The sequence below is a fragment of the Octopus bimaculoides genome, chromosome 9, assembly GCF_046866305.1.
Source record: "Octopus bimaculoides isolate indiv1 chromosome 9, ASM4686630v1, whole genome shotgun sequence".
NCBI classification, from domain to species: domain Eukaryota; kingdom Metazoa; phylum Mollusca; class Cephalopoda; order Octopoda; family Octopodidae; genus Octopus; species Octopus bimaculoides.
This window is the reverse complement of record NC_142936.1, coordinates 4,896,721-4,916,145: the sequence shown is the minus strand read 5'-3', so window position 1 is coordinate 4,916,145 and position 19,425 is coordinate 4,896,721. Positions and strand designations below refer to the sequence as shown.

At 36.9% G+C, this 19,425-nt stretch overlaps 1 protein-coding gene across 2 annotated transcripts in view; it reads right to left on the bottom strand.

Annotated features, from left to right (window-relative positions):
* Positions 1–4,865: 4,865 nt before the first annotated feature.
* LOC106880640 (disintegrin and metalloproteinase domain-containing protein unc-71) overlaps positions 4,866–19,425 on the bottom strand; it is a 278,669-nt gene continuing 264,109 nt past the window's right edge. For both annotated transcript variants that reach the window (XM_014930680.3, XM_014930681.3), the window contains 10 exons: positions 18,800–18,880; positions 17,998–18,112; positions 17,216–17,327; positions 16,885–17,001; positions 13,198–13,369; positions 11,823–12,021; positions 10,487–10,586; positions 9,742–9,885; positions 7,087–7,840; positions 4,866–6,090 (listed from right to left, as the gene is read on the bottom strand). In XM_014930680.3, the coding sequence (XP_014786166.2) occupies positions 5,242–6,090; positions 7,087–7,840; positions 9,742–9,885; positions 10,487–10,586; positions 11,823–12,021; positions 13,198–13,369; positions 16,885–17,001; positions 17,216–17,327; positions 17,998–18,112; positions 18,800–18,880 (2,643 nt within the window). In that variant the 3' untranslated portion in view covers positions 4,866–5,241. The remainder of the gene's footprint in view (positions 6,091–7,086; positions 7,841–9,741; positions 9,886–10,486; positions 10,587–11,822; positions 12,022–13,197; positions 13,370–16,884; positions 17,002–17,215; positions 17,328–17,997; positions 18,113–18,799; positions 18,881–19,425) is intronic.

The following is a 19,425-nucleotide window of genomic DNA, read 5'->3' as shown; positions in this document are numbered from 1 at the left end:
AAATTAATTATACCCTTCATCCACCACCATAAAATTCCCAACTAATTTTGTAAGGGAGAGGGTAAGAGAAAAATTGAATAATGCATAAAATTGTTATTTGAGCTATCTGCCTCTTAGCATTCTCCATTCCTTAATCCCACTATCTATTGCATGGATTAAGAGATAGGTAGAGAGGATGCCAAAATGGGGCATGTACCTGAAGCTGTTGATGTGTTTGTCTATGAGGTGCTTATTCTTAAACTTGGTGTATCTCACCCATTTTCACATTCTGCCACCTAGCCAACCCACAAAAACTTATTGCACAAAAAGTGTGTGTGTGTATGTATGTATATTTTCCTGGGATGTGTATGATATATCTAATCATAAGGATTTCTTAGATAGGTTCATGACCTGAAAACTGTGAGGGGGAAGGATACAGTTAACTAATCACCCAGTAAAAGGGTGAAAGGCAAGGCTTGAATGCAAAATATAACTTAAATACTGTAAGGCATTTATATTTAATGAGGTATTTTAACATTTCTTCTTATCCACTGCCATAAAATTGCAATTGCTCATTTATTAATTAGGCCAGACTGACTTAGTTTTTAGTAAATATGGCTATAAAGACTGGTATTTGTTCAGATGATTCATAATGGCCTTATCATTCCCACATGATAGTGTGTGAATAATATTCTTGGGGTCAACTTTTATTCACATGCAGCCAACCATTCAGTTTTAGTGTAATCTTAATTCGTTCTTTTTGCACTATGACAGGCCAATGGTAAGCTACATTTTTACATAAAATAATCGAAATTTGGTTCTGTAGAAAAAAAACTTATGATAAAAAAATGTAGAATCAAAAATGGGAGAGTAACGCCTAACGTTTACTTTGACTTATAATTTCTCAGTTACTTAAAAGAAAAACTATATTTTACTTATATTCTTTTAAAAGATCTTGATGAGTAGAATCTTCTGATGACGATTTTGTTAAAAGATATTAGATAGTAAAAAAGTTATGCAGCTTTAAGTGATGAAAAAAGCGATAATTTGTTGTATATCATTCACACATGCTAGTGTGTAAATAATATTCTTTTACTCGCTTGCAACCAATTTAATGCTTTACCACTCATTCAGTTTTAGCTCAATCTTATTTCTGATTGTTATCCCTTAATCACATTTTTTCTTCTAGTCCACTAATTTTTACAGGCAATGCAGAAAAATTATTAATAAATTTAGCTTACCTTTTCATATCGTAATTGTTGCCTATTCATCTTTGTTAGAAATTCTAAACTGAAAAGCACTTTTGTTACATTGAGTATTATGAAATCAGCCTATTTAGAATAAATCTTTAAGAAAGAGAGTTATAATAAAATATATAAGAGCAATTAGGAATCAAATGAATTAGGAGAGAAGTTTGACTAAAAAACAAAAAACAATTATAGACTGGATTTTCTGTTTGCCTTGTATCGACAAGTTGTCATTGAAACACCTTTGTAAATTGCAAGTAAGACAGATATTTACAAATGGCAATTATTGAAGGCTGCGTAACTTTTTTTTTCTCTAAAATATATTTTTATGGGATTAGCAAGAAAAGATACATCCGGTGGACCTCTTTCATTTTGAACACAAAGTATAGTTCACTTTTCAAATAGCTGAGATACTTTGAGTTAAAGTGAATCTGTTCATTCTACTTGATATATTACTAATGGCAGTAGGATCATCACCCATCTGCGAACAGACACATGTAATTATGTAGACTGTGAAAATTTGAATGATTTTCACCATTCTATGATTTCTTAAAATATGAATGCATCCAGAATAATGATATTATTGTTGTTTAATTCCAGACATAATATCAAAGGCCTTTAGAACTTGTGATCATCATGTATCACTACATATCCTTTTTTTTTCACAGTTGGTTCTTGGCTGCTGTTTTTAGCCTGTCAAATGACCTTGTAGAAGCTCCTTTGTTGGGTAATACCAATATTGCTACAAATATTGGTCTATTCATATTAAATAAATATCTCCATCAACATCTCAAGGAGTTAGAAATTATACCTTAATAAACATAGGTTTAAAAAAAAAATGACAAAAGAGTTTTTAAATGATATTTGAAAAATAAAATTAATTTAATTTATATATATGTTGGAAGTGGGGCAACTATGTAAATGGATGAAATGGTTATATTATATACATACATACACACACACAAATTATAGTACTTCTAGTTGTCTACCAGTTCATGACTTTGTTTCTTACTGAAGAAGAAATATTTAACTACAGCAGTTTGTCACTGCCTTTTGTAGATGAGAGCTGACATCACCTTTTCAAATCCTAATGATTGATCTCTATTGCTGTTCAAACATTGCTATAAATATTTCATAAATATTTCCCCCCTACTATACATTTGAGTATTTTCGTTTTATTTCTGACAAGACTTACAGTCAACTCTGTGTGTGTGTGTGTGTGTGTGTGTACAGATAAATATGAAGAAGATAGCTGAGGTTTTCTCGGGATAGATATGTTGGCTGTGGTGTATGTTTAAGAATAGGTGTATGTATATAATATCTATGCATATGTATGTCTTTTAGCATAGACGTGTGTGTGTAGCCTTGGGTTGACCCATACACTGTGTGAATAGAACTGGGCAGCAGGAAACTGTAAAGAATCTGTCAAATGGACTGTAACCGTAATTTGAAAGGTAGGGCCTTGTCACACACTAGCATGCTGACTCTACCTGAGAATTACATTAAGGGTACGATGGTGTCTATGGAATACTCAGCCACCAACACATTAATTTAGGAGGAGGTAATTGTTTGCCAAACAACTGAATCCTCATTGTCAAACAACAGATCCACCCAGTGTGTGTGTGTGTGTGTGTGTGTGTGTGTGTGTGTGTCGAAGAATAGGTCTGGAAATATACTCATGTATAGTAATATAATTCTAGAAGAAATTACACATACAAAGGAAAGAAATTGTGATAAAGGAACTGTATAAGCGAGAGGTGTAATGGGAGATATAAATGGTGGTGGTGGTGAAAATGATTGTGACGATGATGATGATGATATTAATATAATATATGAAAGAAAAGTATTGGGGCAGGTTTTGTCTTTGGTAGAGGAAAAGTAAAAAAAAAGAAGCAATAAAAGTTTGTTATTTTTAAACATAAGGGAAATACAAACGAAAAAAATAAATATAAAAATGAAATGTCATAATAATAATAATTACTGTTCCCAGTTAGGGAACGACCAGCAATTTTGAGGAGTAGGGCGAGTTGATTTTTACTGGTCCAGAAAGGCTGGAAGGCAAAAGGGATTTGAAATGAGAATGTAAAGAGCTTTAGAAATACCACAAAGCATCTTGTCCAATACTCTAACAATTCTGCCAATCCACTGCCCTTACAACAACAACAAAAATAATAATATCCAAGTGAAGTGGCCAATAGATAATTTGAGGTAAGAATTAGGCACTTCAGCAGTATTGTTTGGTGACTTATCAGGCAGAACATATACAAAACAGCAAAAGTTATTCTCCACTCTCACAGGAGGGTGAAAAAAAAAAAAGAAAAAAACAGGATTTGAGTTGAAAAACTGAAACATGAGAAAACAAAAAAAGAAAAAGGGGAAAGAAATCAAATTTAAATAGATGATAGGAGAATGGAGAATGGTACAATTGTTGCCAGGGCAAATCTTCTGTACATGTCCAGATATTGTTGTAATCAAGATGTTTATGTGTCTGGTGTCTATATGCGTAGGATCACACAGATATATGCTCGTAGATATGGAAATTATAAGCAAATGAGCACACACACTTTATAGGCATTACATATGTACATGTATACATATCTGCATGAGTTTATATATATATATATATATACACACACACACAAACAAACACACATACATACATATATATATACCCAGCTTTACACTTGGAACTTTCCAGGTGTAAATACTCAAATTCAGCTGACAAAGGCATTACTAGACACACGCACACACACACACACACACACATATATGAATGCTTACTCTGTGTGTGTGTGTGTGTGTGTGTGAGAGAGAGAGAAATCAAAATACCAGGGTGTCACACAAATGTATGTGACACCAGTGTATGTCTACAGCTTTCAGTCAGATTCCAAATTCTCTTTGATGGAGATAGAGATATATAAGCTAACATCCCCTCTTTCTCCAAATTATACACCTATTTCTAGATATTCATATCGTGTAGCAATATGATACAGATTTAAGACGAGGGCCAAAATTAAGGATCCAAGATTTAAAATTGTGTAAGAAAGAGTGTCTCTCTTGCCCAGTGTGTTGCTGTCTGTACTGTTATAACTTCAACAACTACTTCTTGTATATTGATACATGTCAGGATAAAACTGGGCCCTGAATTACTGACAGTTCTCAATAATCTGATGGATGACTAAGTGATTTCAAAGTCATCCACCTCACACACATAACTACACGTGAATAATTGTTTATATATGTATGTACATGAGCTGTGCATACATGTTTATATATATATGTGTGTGTGTGTGTACTATGCATTGTGTATGAGAGGGGGTAGAGAGAAAGAGAAACAGTTACATGACAACAGATATTAAAGAATACAAGAATTCTTTTTAAATGCAAATAAAACAAGAAAACACGAAATTAAAATGAAACAAAATTAAAAAATATATATATAATATACAAAATATGAAAAAAAAATTTTTTTTTAAAAAAAAGGAATTTTACAAAATATAAAATAATTCTTTTTTTTGTTTTTTTGATTTCAATTTGTGGTTCATTGCCGAATCATTTGATGGTGGCACGACAAAGAGATTTTACATTACAAAGATACTCTTTGGCTTGGCTTCTTTATCATAGTCTTTTACTTTAGTATTTTGTCAGTATTTCTAAGCTATTATCATTATTCTTATTTGGTTTATTAAATTAATTATTCATCCAAGTGATGAAAAAAAAGCAAAAAAAAAAAAAAGGGTCACTTGAGCTACTTTGCTAATAGATGTTAGTTGTCCAACCCCCAGCAATAGATTCAAGTAGACTAGGCTTATCATTTGTTGTTGAGATTTCCCAGTTAAGGTATGCGTGTATGTGTGTTCAGTGTACGTCTAACTATTGATTGCTTCAATTTTTCTAAGCTCTCTGTGTGTGTGTGTGTGTGTACTTGTCCTGGTTTTTATGTTTCTGTTCAATCTTATTTCTTGTGCCTATAAGTAACTCTATTATTATTATTACCAAGTGTAAATATTATTGTTTAAGCTTTTTCCTCCATAGAGGGATATGGGCGTGCACTACCTGAGTCAGCAGCAACCATAGCTTCCCTACTGCGCTCCATAGCTTGCTGGTAGTTTGCCGTTGCTTGCAATGTCCGTTGCATTACGCCCAGGCTAACTGGTCGACGATTTCGGAAGCTGAGGGATGTGTTCAGCTTTGGTTTCACTTTGCTGTTTGGTGGTGTCAGTTTAGGGCTTTCACTGTTGAAGTTCTGTGAGATCTCTTCCAAACTGCGATCGATGCAGGGGCCGCAGCTGTCCTCACACTTCTTGCCTAAAGGCCGTGGGCTTGGTATGGATCCGCTCCCTGCCGGTGACAAGCTGCCAGGTATGCTACATCCTGTGCAGATGGGGCTGCGTTCATAAGTGCTGGCCTCAATTCGTGGCAACCCATCAAGGATTTTCTGCAGTTGCTCTTCACCTGCTCCGCCACAGCTGCTGATACCTCCAATGCTTGTGTCATCCATAGGTTTCTGGTTCTGATTGGCTGGAACCAGCCGAATCTGATTTGGACCTGTTCGTATGACAGAACTATAGCAAGGAGGTGATCCGGACTGAGAACGAGAGTGGGATCTCGACCGTGATCGTGGGCCGTCCTCAATACTAGAACGCTCCCCATCACGCTCGCTCTCGTAGCCGGAGCTTTTATCAAAGCCGCGGGAGTTGACGGTGCCACAGGTCGATGAAAAGTCACCATCAGCGACCGGCACTGAGTGTGTGTAATGCAGAATGCTGTTTATTTTGGTGGGGCTCATTGGTAGGATGTCACAGAGTTCCGATTCATTGGAGACACTGTCCTTCAATAGGGAACAGTCACACTCACTGTCCACCTGAAACAAAAATGGGAAAAAAGTTAGTGTAGAAATATGTAAGGAGAAATTGGGATGAAAGTAATAAGAGTAGTGTATATACTACCAACCCCCTAACTGATTCCCATGCTGGTGGCACATAAAAAGTACTCACTAAACTCTCGGAGTAGTTGGCGTTAGGAAGGGCATCCAGCTTCAGAAACATTGCCAGATCAGATTGGAGCCTGGTGCGGCCTCCTGGCTTTCTGGACCTAAGTCAAACCATCCAACCCATGCCAGCATGGAAAATGGAGGTTAAATGATGATGAGGTAGATACTTTGTGTATGTGTGTTCATGTATGCACACAACTACACACATTCAAATCAGAGAAATATTCGGATAAGTAGACACATCAAATTGATGGATTGATCGACAGGCAGATATCTAACTGCCTTAGGGTTATCAATAGCTATGTACATAGACAAAAAACAGATAATAATTTCCACTACCAATTTGTTTCAATAATGTTTTCTTACATTAACACAAAAACATTGTAAAGGGAAGGGAGTGATGTTGATTGAATGAAACCAGAATGGCAGTGGGGGTGGAATTTGATGGAATTTGAATTTAGAACATAGAAGGATGTAAGAAATATACACTGCAACGTACATTGTTACACCACTAAGTTCTTGTGTCGCACTTTAATAATATCAACAGACATCATTACAGTATCCGTATATATAACAGAGACATGATATATAAATATATATAGCGAGAGAGATTAGAAGCATATCCTAGACAATCACCTCTGTGATCCTCTTCAGTGAAGAGAGCTTCTTTCTGATCACTCGACTTATCATACAAAAAAAAAAAAAGAAAAGAAAAAGGAACATCCATTAGACAATGAACATAATCTTAGGTAGGCCTAAAAAGAGAGGGTGGTCACGCCTGGAAGATTTATTGATTAGGCTAAACATCAACTACAATAATGTCCTAAAGAAATAAAGCATAAATGTGTGGTTTATGTGGATATTTACCTGGATGGACTGCTCTGTGAAACCCTTTGACATGTCCTTTAGTTTCAGATTGTTCAACAAACATGACATGTCATGGTTTTGGCAATGACTACCAGAACTATTCTCGCTACTGATGATGGAGTTGACCGGCGAGATGAGCGGTAGGTGAGGAGTCTCAGGAGACGGGGACAAATCAATGGTTTGGCGGTCAATTTCACGCATCAGTTCATCAATATTTTTTATGCGTATGATCTTTGAACGAGGTGAACCACGGCTGTTTAAGCTACTGGTCTTGTAGCGGTAAGGGTCATGGACCTGCCAGTGTGAGAATGGTGAGAGGGGACTGTTATCAGGCGGCTCGCTCGGCGGTGGGGGAAGGTTCAAACGGAAGCTGGCAAGGTCGAGCAGGCGACTGGAAGGGTCGGAACCAACCGCCTCTTTGCTGTTGTGGTGGTGGTGGTGGTGGTGGTGATGATGCTGGGCAGCAACTTGGGATTCCTCGTCTTCACCCAAGATCTCCTGCACCTCCCGCCCTTCCACATCATCGGCGTCATCTTCTCCGCAAGTGTAACCAGTTGTACGGACGTAGGTGCTGTAGTCTGTAGGTGGGTGCCGGCTGTCTAGGCGACGGGAGTGCTTTAGAATGCCCCTCTCAGGTGGCTTAGCACTCTCAGGGGACATGATAATGATCGGTGGCGGGGGTAACTCACCGATGTCACTTTCCTCTTCACTGGATGTGCGTTTCTTCTTTTTCTTACCAAAGAGTTTCTCAGCCCTGACAGAAAATAGAAATAACAGTCATGAATTATCATTGTGAGCAGTAATGAAGAGTCTGAGTAAGAAAGTTAAGAAATAACTCCAAAACCATAAAAAAAAACAAGCAGATATTGGAAAGGTGAAGAGAATTGTTGTTTTAGCTCTAGGGGACATCTGATACAATAGCCTCCTACTATCAAAAGCATTTCAGCCATGACCAGTTTGTCTTTTTGTATTACAGGAACTATATTATCAAACGTATCCTTATTCATTTAAGATGGTTGGATGCAATTTGGGGGTGATTTGGCTGCTATTTCTAGCTGGTCAAACAACAACACAGAAGCCTCCTTGTTGGCACAAGGTGAAAAAATTTATTCCAGCTGATGATGAGATAAAGAACAGTTATTTATAAATGCATTATTTCATATTTTCTACCTGGCCTGCTAAAAATAGCAGCCAAATCTCCCTCTAATATCATTCTATTTCCTTGAAAAAAATGAAGGACACATTGGTTAGTGTAGTCCTAGATACAACATTACTGAAAAAGGATGGCATGGTAATACTTTTTGTATCATAGTTCAACTGGATCACACCACCACCACCACCACTACCACAACTATGGCAATGATGTCTTGCCTTAATTCTTTTTCTGTTTTAAAAATTCCTCTTCTAGTGTTCCAGCAATTCATATTCCATCAGTCTCTCAATCAACAAAGACACCCGAACAAATTCTTTATATAAAAAAAAAAACAGTTACTTTATTAATTCTTCATATTTCTAACAACTTGTTAGTCAAATGTGAAAAGTAAATAAATAAATAATAAATAACGAAAAGGTCAACTGTACAGTAGATACTGAAGCCAGTTCTGTGAAGAAATATCTCAAGGGTCATTATTTATTCATTATTCACCATATTCATTAGTCTTACTGGTGACTAATAATTGGCAGCTTTACAAATACTGACTGTTATATATAAATAGAGAGATCTCATCATCTTCATTTTAACATTTGCTTTCCCATGCTTGCTTGGGTCAGATGGAGTTTGTTGAGGCAGATTTTCTACAGCTTCCTGTCTTCAACATTCCCCTGATTCCAAGTTGTGACATTTATTTACTATTAGCATGTTATATTAAGATAAGCAAACATACATAAATGAGTGTGTGTATGACAAGCTTGCTCCCTTTTTTGTCTCACAAATCTACTCACAAAGCCTGAAGTTATAATTGAAGACGCTTTCCCAAAGTGCTGAGATTGAACTCACAAGTATGTGGTTGCCAACCAAGCTTCTTAACCACATAGCCATGCCTGCACCTATTGAATTATGTTTTATGGCTTAGAGAATAATGTAGAGTGTTTATGAACATTTGCAGGGTCTTTGAGACTGGTAAGACGAAGGGAGAAGGTTATCGTTAGAATGCTTGCAACAGTGTGAACTGTCAGCAAATGCCATCCAAGGGTCATATGGGGGAGCTGAACATTAGTTCAAGCCAGGAGTACTGGATCATAGATCAACAGTTCAAACCAAGACTAGGCAGCTTATAGATTGCCGTTTCATGCCAGTTCAATCCTGAGCAGATAAAGCATTAGGCAGGTCTATGTGTTCTTAGATTGTCAGTTTAAACCTGTTACAGACATTTTGTTGTGTACGTATGAGACTGACAATTTTAAAACTGGTAGACTAATGAAAAAAAAAACAACCCTTTTTGCAGTCATTCCACCTCTCCCTATCTTACTAGAATGGAACACACAAGATAATGTGGTCCTGAGTTTAGAGTGGATGGGATGACCATGGCAGGAATGTATTTGATCATTGGTTTGTGTGATTAGAGAGGATTTGGGATTAGACGACAACAGCTGATAAGATTCCAATGTTGGATCTGCAGAAGATTAAACATATTTCAAATAATTGAATATAATTACCTGTAAGATGGCAGAGACCCAAAACTGATAATTCTTGACTGTTTCGGACCAACACTTGGTCCTGAAAGGTTGGATTTTTTCCCACTGTGATTGGCCAGGAACCCCATCTTACCGGTAGTTGGCAACTTTTGAGGACTTCTTCGTCTAAACAAGCAAAAAATTTATATATGTGATAAAGAGCAAAAGACAAGATGAGAGGGGCAGGTTTTAACAAAGGTATTCTTACTCTTTATTTGTTTCAATCATTTGACTGTGGCCATGCAGGAGCACCGTCTTTTGTCGAGCAAATCGCCCCCAGGACTTATTCTTTGTAAGCCTAGTACTTATTCTATCTGTCTCTTTGGCTGAACCGCTAAGTTATGAGGACATAAACACACCTGCATCGGTTGTCAAGTGATAGTGGGGGGCAGGGGGACAAGGAAAAAATCCCTAGCATTTCAGACACTAGTCCTTCATCACAAATAAGGAAAATAAAGAGGAAAGGTGGTGAGAAAGAAAAGGAAAAAAAATAAAAGGATTTAGGGGCCAGGTGGGAGTGAAGTTCAATGGGAAAGACTTAGGAAGAAAGGATGGGGTGTGCATGTATGGGAGGGTGTCTACACATGGAAATGGGTGTAGGTGTGTATAAATATATAAGTGACAATGAAAATCAGAATCTAGTTAGTCCCATGACATGAAATGGCTGAAGGAAACAACAAAGAAAAATGATGCAGATTGAGAGATGAATCAACAGATCAATAATTACCGATAGCAGAACATAGTGATGGCCATGAGAAAAACAAGCCCTCCAACCACGGAGATCAGGATGATGATCAGCCAGACTGTGTTAAATTCCGCTGATTCGGCTAAAAAGGAAAAGTGAAAGTTAGGAATATATAAATATGAATAGATCTAGCATCAGGCATTAATTTTCAAAACTACAAAAGTAGGGACTCAGAAGAGCACTTCATTGCGTTTAGCTGTAAATTTATTCTATCATCCATGCAAGAGAAACTTTATGTACAGCAACCCAAGAGGATTCAAGTGTGTGTGTCTGTATGTGCATAAATACACACACACACACACGAAGAGGAGGAGCTGGTAGAATCATTAGCGTGCCAAACAAAGTGCTTAGCTGCTTTTCCTCCCTGTTTTTGTTCCGAGTTCAAATTCCACTGAGGCTAACCTCGAATTCCTTCCTTTCAAAGTCAATGAAATAAGTACCTGTTGAGCACTTGGGGGTGGGAGTGGGGCAATGTAATTGAATTACCCCCTCCTCCCTTAAAGTTGCTGCCCACATGCCAAAATTCGAAACCTTTATTATTATTATTGAGTGAGAGAGCAGTGCATGCCATCAAAGTGACACTGGAGTAAAATATACGAAACCTAGTATATCCATCATGACTACCTGTCTGATAAGGGTACACCAGGCACAGATAAACAGCACATGACCTTGCAGGTGGGGGCCCAGTTAGAATTTTCTTCAGGTCGAGTAGCCCATCCCATTCAAAAGGTCCCTGAATAAGGGTTGTTTATTATTATTATCATTAGTACCGTTGCTAATTAATTTAGATTGACTTACAACACAATCATGGCCATAACATAAATAATCCCCAACAATGACTACAAATCTATTTTACCTGCCAACAGTTTACAAACTGCTTTCAGGCCAACAAAGAAGCCTCCTTGGGCTGTTAGAAATAGCAGTCACATATCTTTTAAATAACATCCTACCACCTTAAAAAAAAGATGGCACACTTTAGATATTACAGTCTACATACTGCTAAAAAGGCAGGATGGTTACAGTTGTAATATCTTCCATCATAATTCTACCTAATCAGGGTTAACTTGTAGCTAAACAACATACTGTTGAGATCAGAAGTCTCCATGTGGTCACCAGAAATAACAACCACATCTCCCACAAATGACACAGTACTGTCTTGAAAGAAATATATTAAATAATGAAGTCTTACATACTCCCAAAAAGACATGATGGTCATATCTGGATTACTTTTGATAATAGATCTATTTGATCACAAAAGACCTGCAGGATAAATACCAGCTGGGACCAAGATGTTAATACTAGAGACCTGTCTACTTACCTTTAATTACAGCTTGGAGTGGTCCTGTTACTGTAGACATAGCTGAAGCAGGTGTAGTGGGTAGATTTGATTGAAAAGAGGAATTTTGGGACACAGTTGTTGCACTGATTTGCAAGAAAGTGGTTTTGTTGACCACCTCATCACATAGTTCCCCTCCCCAACCAGCATCACAGAAACAAGTTGAGAATGTGGTGCATACCTGGAATAATAAAAAAAAAAGAAAAATAAGTCATCATCATCACTGTCATTTAATGTCCATATTCCATGCTGGCATAGGCTGGACAGTTTGACAAGATCTGAGGGGCCCAAGGATTGCATTATGCTCCAGTGCCTGCTTTGACATAACTTTTAAGGTTGGATGCCCTTCTTAGTGCCACCCACTTTACAGTGTGTAACAATATGGGTACTGGATGATGTGAAGAGAAAAAAAAGGAAGATTGTCATAGACTTGGATTGAAAACAACTCATAACTGACTGAGCAAAATATTGGAAGTGCTTCAATTTGATGATGATGATGATATGGTAAACTTTCTAAAAGCAGTGAAGCAGTTGCAGACAGTTTTTACAGAAACCAAGAACACCATGACTGTAAGATCCAACCTCACAAGAATATTCAAGATATTCCAAGGGAACAATATTTCTGGTCTTTAATCCTATGTTTGTTACCCTTAAGTTGGCCCATGAAAAAGCCAATTTGAAAACCTAAAGGAAGAAAGAGGACCAGGTTCACCCACCATCTTCTCTTTATGGATGACCTAAACTTGTTTATGACAAATGGTCCTTGGCTTCATAGATGATACCTTGATATTTTCTTGCAGTTTGGCAAAGACATTTTAAGAAATTTAAGAGTCTGACAATAAAATGATGCAGACTAAATGATTTGGAATTCCACTAAGTGGAGGTAATATAGGAGCTGGACAGTTCTACACTCTACAAATACTTAGGCATAGATAAGAAAAAAACAGTTTATGTGTGAAAGGTGTCCCATCAAGAATGAGAAAAAATACCTTAACAGAGTCATAATAAAAATATTAAAACGTTTCCTCATCAGCAGCAACAACAATACCTGTACCATCAATACTTTTGTAGTATCAGCTTTAACTTATCGATCAGTTAATGAACTAAATTCCATTGATTATAATATCAGAAGTTTATTATGAAGAAATGCATTGGGACCTGTAGAATTTATTTATTGACAGCATACACAGATGAGTATTGAGCCCTTAAACTAGCCCTTAAGATAGAACTACCCATTAGTTTTTCAACTCAAGAAAACCTGCTACATGTTTTTGGAAGGGATATAGTTGATTAAATCAACTCTAAAAATATGTGCACGTGCACACACATTGAATTAAAAAGAATTTCCATGACTTACCCCATTTCCTGAACAAGGTTGACCTATGTCTTCCCCAGGGCAAGGGACACTCTTGAGTTCTGAGAAAGAAGTGCATAGTTTATTCAGACAGATACGGCCTTCCCCACATTTTGCACCATCTTGAACAAGACCCCTATTTGGAAGGTCCAAACTAGTAGGCCCATGCATTATCCTGAAATAAAAGGAAGAAATGAGAGCAAACTTTCAATAACAATACTAAATATTTGGGGAAAAAACTTGAGAGAATAACTTTCTGTTGTATATTTGAAACATGGTCTTTAGTCCTTTACAGTTCTTCAATTTCCTTTTTGCATCTCTACTGTCATTCCTCTCCATTCCAAACCACCAAAGAATTAGGTGTCACTATTTTTAATAATATTTCTTGTTTGATTGCTTATGGCCTGTTCTGGTCTGCTGCAGTCAGGACGTCCAGACTCCTTCTCACTGATTAAGCAAAATATTTCTTGTTTTACAAAAGTTTGAAAATAATCTGTGGTTTTGGATATGAAATAGAAAGCTTAACTCAGTTCAACACTAAGTGAACTATGGTTTATACGAAAATGTATATCAGTTATACAAAGACATTGTTATAGAACAATATACACACACACATATATACAAAGCAAACCAATTTCTTTTATTTATTGGTCGTTTCAATAGTTAAGAGTGAACAAAATACATTCAAATAAATGCTAATCACATGCATATAGAAAAAAAATTTATCTTTTATTTTTCAGACATTAACGTTTTACTTTTTATGATTATGTAACAGAAACGAGAAAGATGTGTCTCCGTGTCAAATGTATGACTAGCTATTTTCCCTATTTTTCAGTTGTGATTGAGTTAAATGATAGTTGTTTCAAAGTGTTGAAATGCAGTTTATATTTACTGCAATTTTATGTTCCTTTTGTATTACGAACCAGTCTTCCATACAGTACGAGTAGTAACATCTGTTGACAGACAACATATATTTTGCTTTAAAGAAGCACACAGATATTTGCATATCAATGGATCTTGCAAACAATGGTCCAAGTTGTTTGCTCAACACAACGACTAATGCAGTGTTGAGATTCTAACCCATATGGCCCTAATCCATAACAGACACGAAATTTAGGACAGTCTTGGGTCAACCAGAGGTTATGATAACTGAAACTTGACCAAAATATCCTTGAGTTGGATCAAACCTGGAACTGCCTGACTGGGAAACAAATTTCTTAACCACTTGACCATGTGTCTAAGGCGCATACACACCCTATGTATGCACATAGATATACAAGCATATTTAAAGAAAACTATAGTCTGTGTGTAGGTTAAATAACTTCATCTTGATACTTGTTGCAGAGCTGTTTCTGGCTCTGAGTAATTTTGGTATTTAAAGTTTCAAAATTACACAGCTGTATCATGAAATTGTCTATGGTTGGAGTATTTTACTTCTCACCTTTCACATTTGCAGATTAAAATTAAACCCTAATTGCCCGTATTGTCTGTGTATGTTTACGTCACATGAGAGCCCAAATATGTTCCATTTCATTTTTAAAAAGAGAAATTTATATAGTGTGCCATTTCAGTTTTAGTGAAATAAAAATGTCACAATCCATGGAAAAGGAGATTAGTCAACCTGCTAGAAATAGTAACCAAATCACCCTCAAATTTTAACCTATTACTATCTTAAAAAAAAAAAAAAAGAGTAAATTCGATAATGTAGTCCAAAGTTTATAAGATGGGATTGTTACAGTTGGAACATAATTGATAATAAGTAATTCTTGAGTTTAATGCTAAACTGTTTTTATATATAACATGGTATTATCACCACAGAGGTGTCAACTAACTCTTCTTAGACATGTTTAGCTAATACGACAGTGAGAAGGAGAGATGTGAATTTAGTGCAGAGTGGTGTGAAATTGATAATTCTCCTGGCTGAAGCGAAAATCAAAACTGACAAGACAGGGCAGCACAGAATTTACTCTTCTTGCACAGGTGAATAGCTAAAGGTGGGACCTGTCGTCATCTGTGAAATGCAAAGCATGAAGGTAAAAAGAAGGGATGAAAGTGGAGTGAAAAATAGGGTTCAGTTTTGTAGCGAAAGCTACAGAGAAACCTGGTTGGCCGCTGATCTTGCAAATTCATTCCATGTAATGTTGACTGTTGACTGTCAGATCACCTTGAAATGTCTGCTGCCAAGTGATCTTTTATACCTACAGACAGATGCTGTCTGATTCGTGACTGTTTTCAGGCACTGTAGATTGGCTTGAGAGAGAGAATGTGGCCAGCCAGGCGGAATCAGTGCAGTGCTACAATCTCTTGCAAACACAGACACTCACTCACTCACTCACTCATTGTGATGAACAGCTCAGGATTAGGTGATGATGTTTAGGCGATCCACCACTGTGAAAGCATTGCATGGGGAAGTGGAGATAAGTGAAAAAAAAGAACTGAGGGTTGGGTGGCCCCTTTCTGTACAAGGGAGACAACTAGAGTGAAACGGCAGCAACTAGAAAATAAAGAAAATGGAAACAAAAATTGTGGATTATATATATATATATATATATATATATATACATGCCACAGAAAATTATTTACCCATCTGAGTCAGTGTCAGAGTCATAGAGAAAATATGAAATCCTGAAGATGGAAAATAAAGAAAGTTTGAAAATAAAGAAAAGAATACCCCACCCTCAAAAATAAAAAAAATTTCAATAAAAACAAAACAAACGAAAAACTTATTAATGAAATTCAAAATTGAAAGAATGAGAGAAGAGAACATTGTCTCTAGCATTGATACACTACTTAGAGGATGGAACTACATGAGTTATGGGAGATATTTCACTCACTCACTCACTCCGGGTGAAATGCTTAGTGGTATTTCTTATGTCTTTACATTCTGAGTTCAAATTCTACCAAGGTCGACTTTGCCTTTTATCCTTTCGGAGTCAATGAATTAAGTACCAGTTGTGTACTGGGGTTGATCTAATCGACTGGCCCCTTCCCCTAAAATTGAGGGCCTTGTGCCTAGAGTAGAAAAGAACAATCAAAGGTGCTCAGCATCCATAGTACAGGCAGAGGAAAGTTTCCAGGGCACATAGATACAGGAAATTTTTAACTAATATTGGCACTCTGTTGCTTGCAACGACGAGGGTTCCGGTTGATCCGATCAATGGAACAGCTTACTCATGAGATTAATGTGCAAGTGGCTGAGCACTCCACACACACACATGTACCCCCTCACATACTTCTCAGAGAGATTCAGCACGACACAGAGTGTGACAAGGTTGGCCCCTTTGAAATACAGGTACAACTCATTTTTGGCAGCTGAGTGGACTGGAGTAACGTGAAATAAAGTGCCTTGCTCAAGGACACAACATGCCACCAGGAACTGAACTTGCAACCCTACGATCGCAAGCCAAATATCCTAACCACTAAGCCACACGTCTTCACACACTTCTACATAAACACACAATATACACACTCTTAAATATGCAGTGAAATATAAACTCATTGTATCACTGGATGGTTGGATATATACCAAGATAAATCAATATATAAACAGGAAGATAGAAAGTTAAATAAGTAAATAGATAGAGTCAACTGGATATGTGAATACACACGGTCAAAGGGTTAAATAAGAAAACTGACGTAGATGATAGAATAATGATGTTATGTATATATTAATGTATTGATGTTACTTACTTGCATTCAAACTGCATATTATCTGAGACGACAGTTGTCTGGGCGAAAGCTTTCTTTGGTTTATGTACAGGGCGTTGATAACCTCCGGCACAATGCAGCAAACCACATTGGACATTCCTGCAGAAGAGTACAAACATTAGACACACACTACAAGAAAACTAACAACATGTTGATATTTTTCAACTGAATTATCCTTTGCTATTATTGGGGCTAAAAAGTACCCTGCCTTCCTCGCAACATACACACACACACGTGTGTACCAAATATCAACTTTAAAAAAGTTGAAGAAAAAAAAATTGGAAAATAGATTAAAAAAAAAATGAATGCTCACTCTGGTTCACACTTAGCAAAACGTCCTGTGAGACTGTCTCTGCCACAGTGTCCATTAAAGTTGCCGGTTGGATTGAACTGGTCAAAACATCGATAATCACCCCCAGTAGCATCTGAAACATTGAACAGAATGGAATTTCTTCATCTGTTGTAAATTTGGTTATACACATGTCAAATGATTAATGAGAATATGAATTTTTATTATTTGAAGAAAATATCTACTATAATCAATACTCTTGTGTTTTTCTCCATCACAACATATGAATAAGAAAGGAAGGGGTGATGGCAAACTGGTGGTGGGATGATGGAATTTGTACAGTGAAAAAAAATCAAACAGTTATTGAAATCAAAGATAGTTATTGAAACAGTGTTTAACTCATGACTTGAGTTAGAGGCCACTGTGATATTCAGGTGAGATCAACATGTATTGTGCACTTTCCTTGCATTTCTTGAATGCAATTCAATGAATATGTTTGTTTGTTTGTGTGTGTGCGTGCATGTCAACGCATACCTACATATGGATGATGACATTCAGGTAAAGAAGTGCCAGGAAATCCAAATGGAAAGAAGCTGTGGAATAAGAAGTGGTGCTGATCTCAGCCTGTATGAATACTGTGGGCTACTTATTCTCCTGGTCCTATGCAAGATAAACCGTTCCACAGTTGGATATGATTTAGTGGCAAATGTAAACAGTGACACTGCTTTAATACAACATATCAAAACTATCAAGATAAACAAAGAGTAGAAAATAAAGTTCTACAGGAATGTTGGTAAATTACTTACTTTGTCCCCATATTGCTTGACACTGTTTCTCCTTTGTTGGACATTTTCCTTTGTAGCAATAGCCAGTGTTATTAGCACATGGTTCACCATCTCGGAGGCTGTTGTCAGCAGGACACTGCAGAATAAAGAGAAAATAAAGGTGAGCAACAAGGAAAAGAAGGATTTCTCTTTGGTTTTTGTATAAATGTTTTTGAGAGCCAATGCTAGCCAAGTTGATATCATGTTGGCTTCACATCAAAACCACCACAAGTTACCAGTGTTTGTTGTGCTGTGATAGTGTGTGCGCTTCAGTTACCTTGAGAGCTATACTAGCAGAGTGAAAACTCCATGTAAGGCCTCTCATGTTAGATAGATCAAAAGATAGAGGCCAGAGTAATATGGACCAGAGGTAAAAATGGGTTTGCATAGAGACAACACACCTACCTAGAGAAAAAGCAAAGTTATATTTTGATAACAGCTGAAAACCAACACGAGTAAGGGTCTTCCTTCAAGGAAACATATGAAGTTACCAAAAAAAAAAAAAGAAAAAAAGGGAGGTCTTAGTACAGGCTAAAATAAAAAACCCTGCAGCAAAGTCACTGATGGCCTATACTCCACAGGGAATGAAGGGCTTAAGTAAGCTAACTTACAAATACCAGTACGACATTCCAGATTCACCTCTCACCATTGAGTCATCTGATTCATTAGTAAACTAGAATGATGAAAGGTAAATTTGACCTAATTAAAATTTGAACTCAGGCATTTGGCAGAGAAATAAATACTTAGTTCAATGGTTTTTAGATTATTGTAGATAGGGACTTACAACTCCTGTCTCTCCAGTGCAGTATTCTGGAACATCACATTCTGTGACACTAGCACGGCATACATAGTTTCTTGGCAACACCTGAGAGAGAGAGAGAGAGATAAGAAGATAGAGAGATGTACACATACATGGATGGAGACATACTTACAGAAACATAGGAGTACATACACAGATAACTAGATATTGATTAATAGAAAGAGGTTGTTAGACTGATAAACAGAGAAAAATGAGAAACTGAATCATTAATTATAGCTACTCAGGAACAAACCAATAAAATGAATTTCATAAAAGCAAAGAGAGAGAAAACTCAGTCAGGGAGCAAACACAGAACCTGTGGAAAATGCAATGAAGTATTGACCATCTTTTCAGTGAATACATTAAAGTAGCACAAAGAGAATATAACTGTGTCATAAATGAGTAGAGTTGGATGTTAGTTGAGTGTGTGATAGAAAAAAGTTATGAACTGAGGCTGTGATGATGAACTATTACAGAATTTTATGGGATTTCTCTATAGAGAACAGCTAAGTTACGGGGATATAAACACACTAGCATTAGTTGTCAAGCAATGTTTGGGGGTTGCAAACATAGACACACACACACATACGACAGGCTTCTTTCAGTTTCTG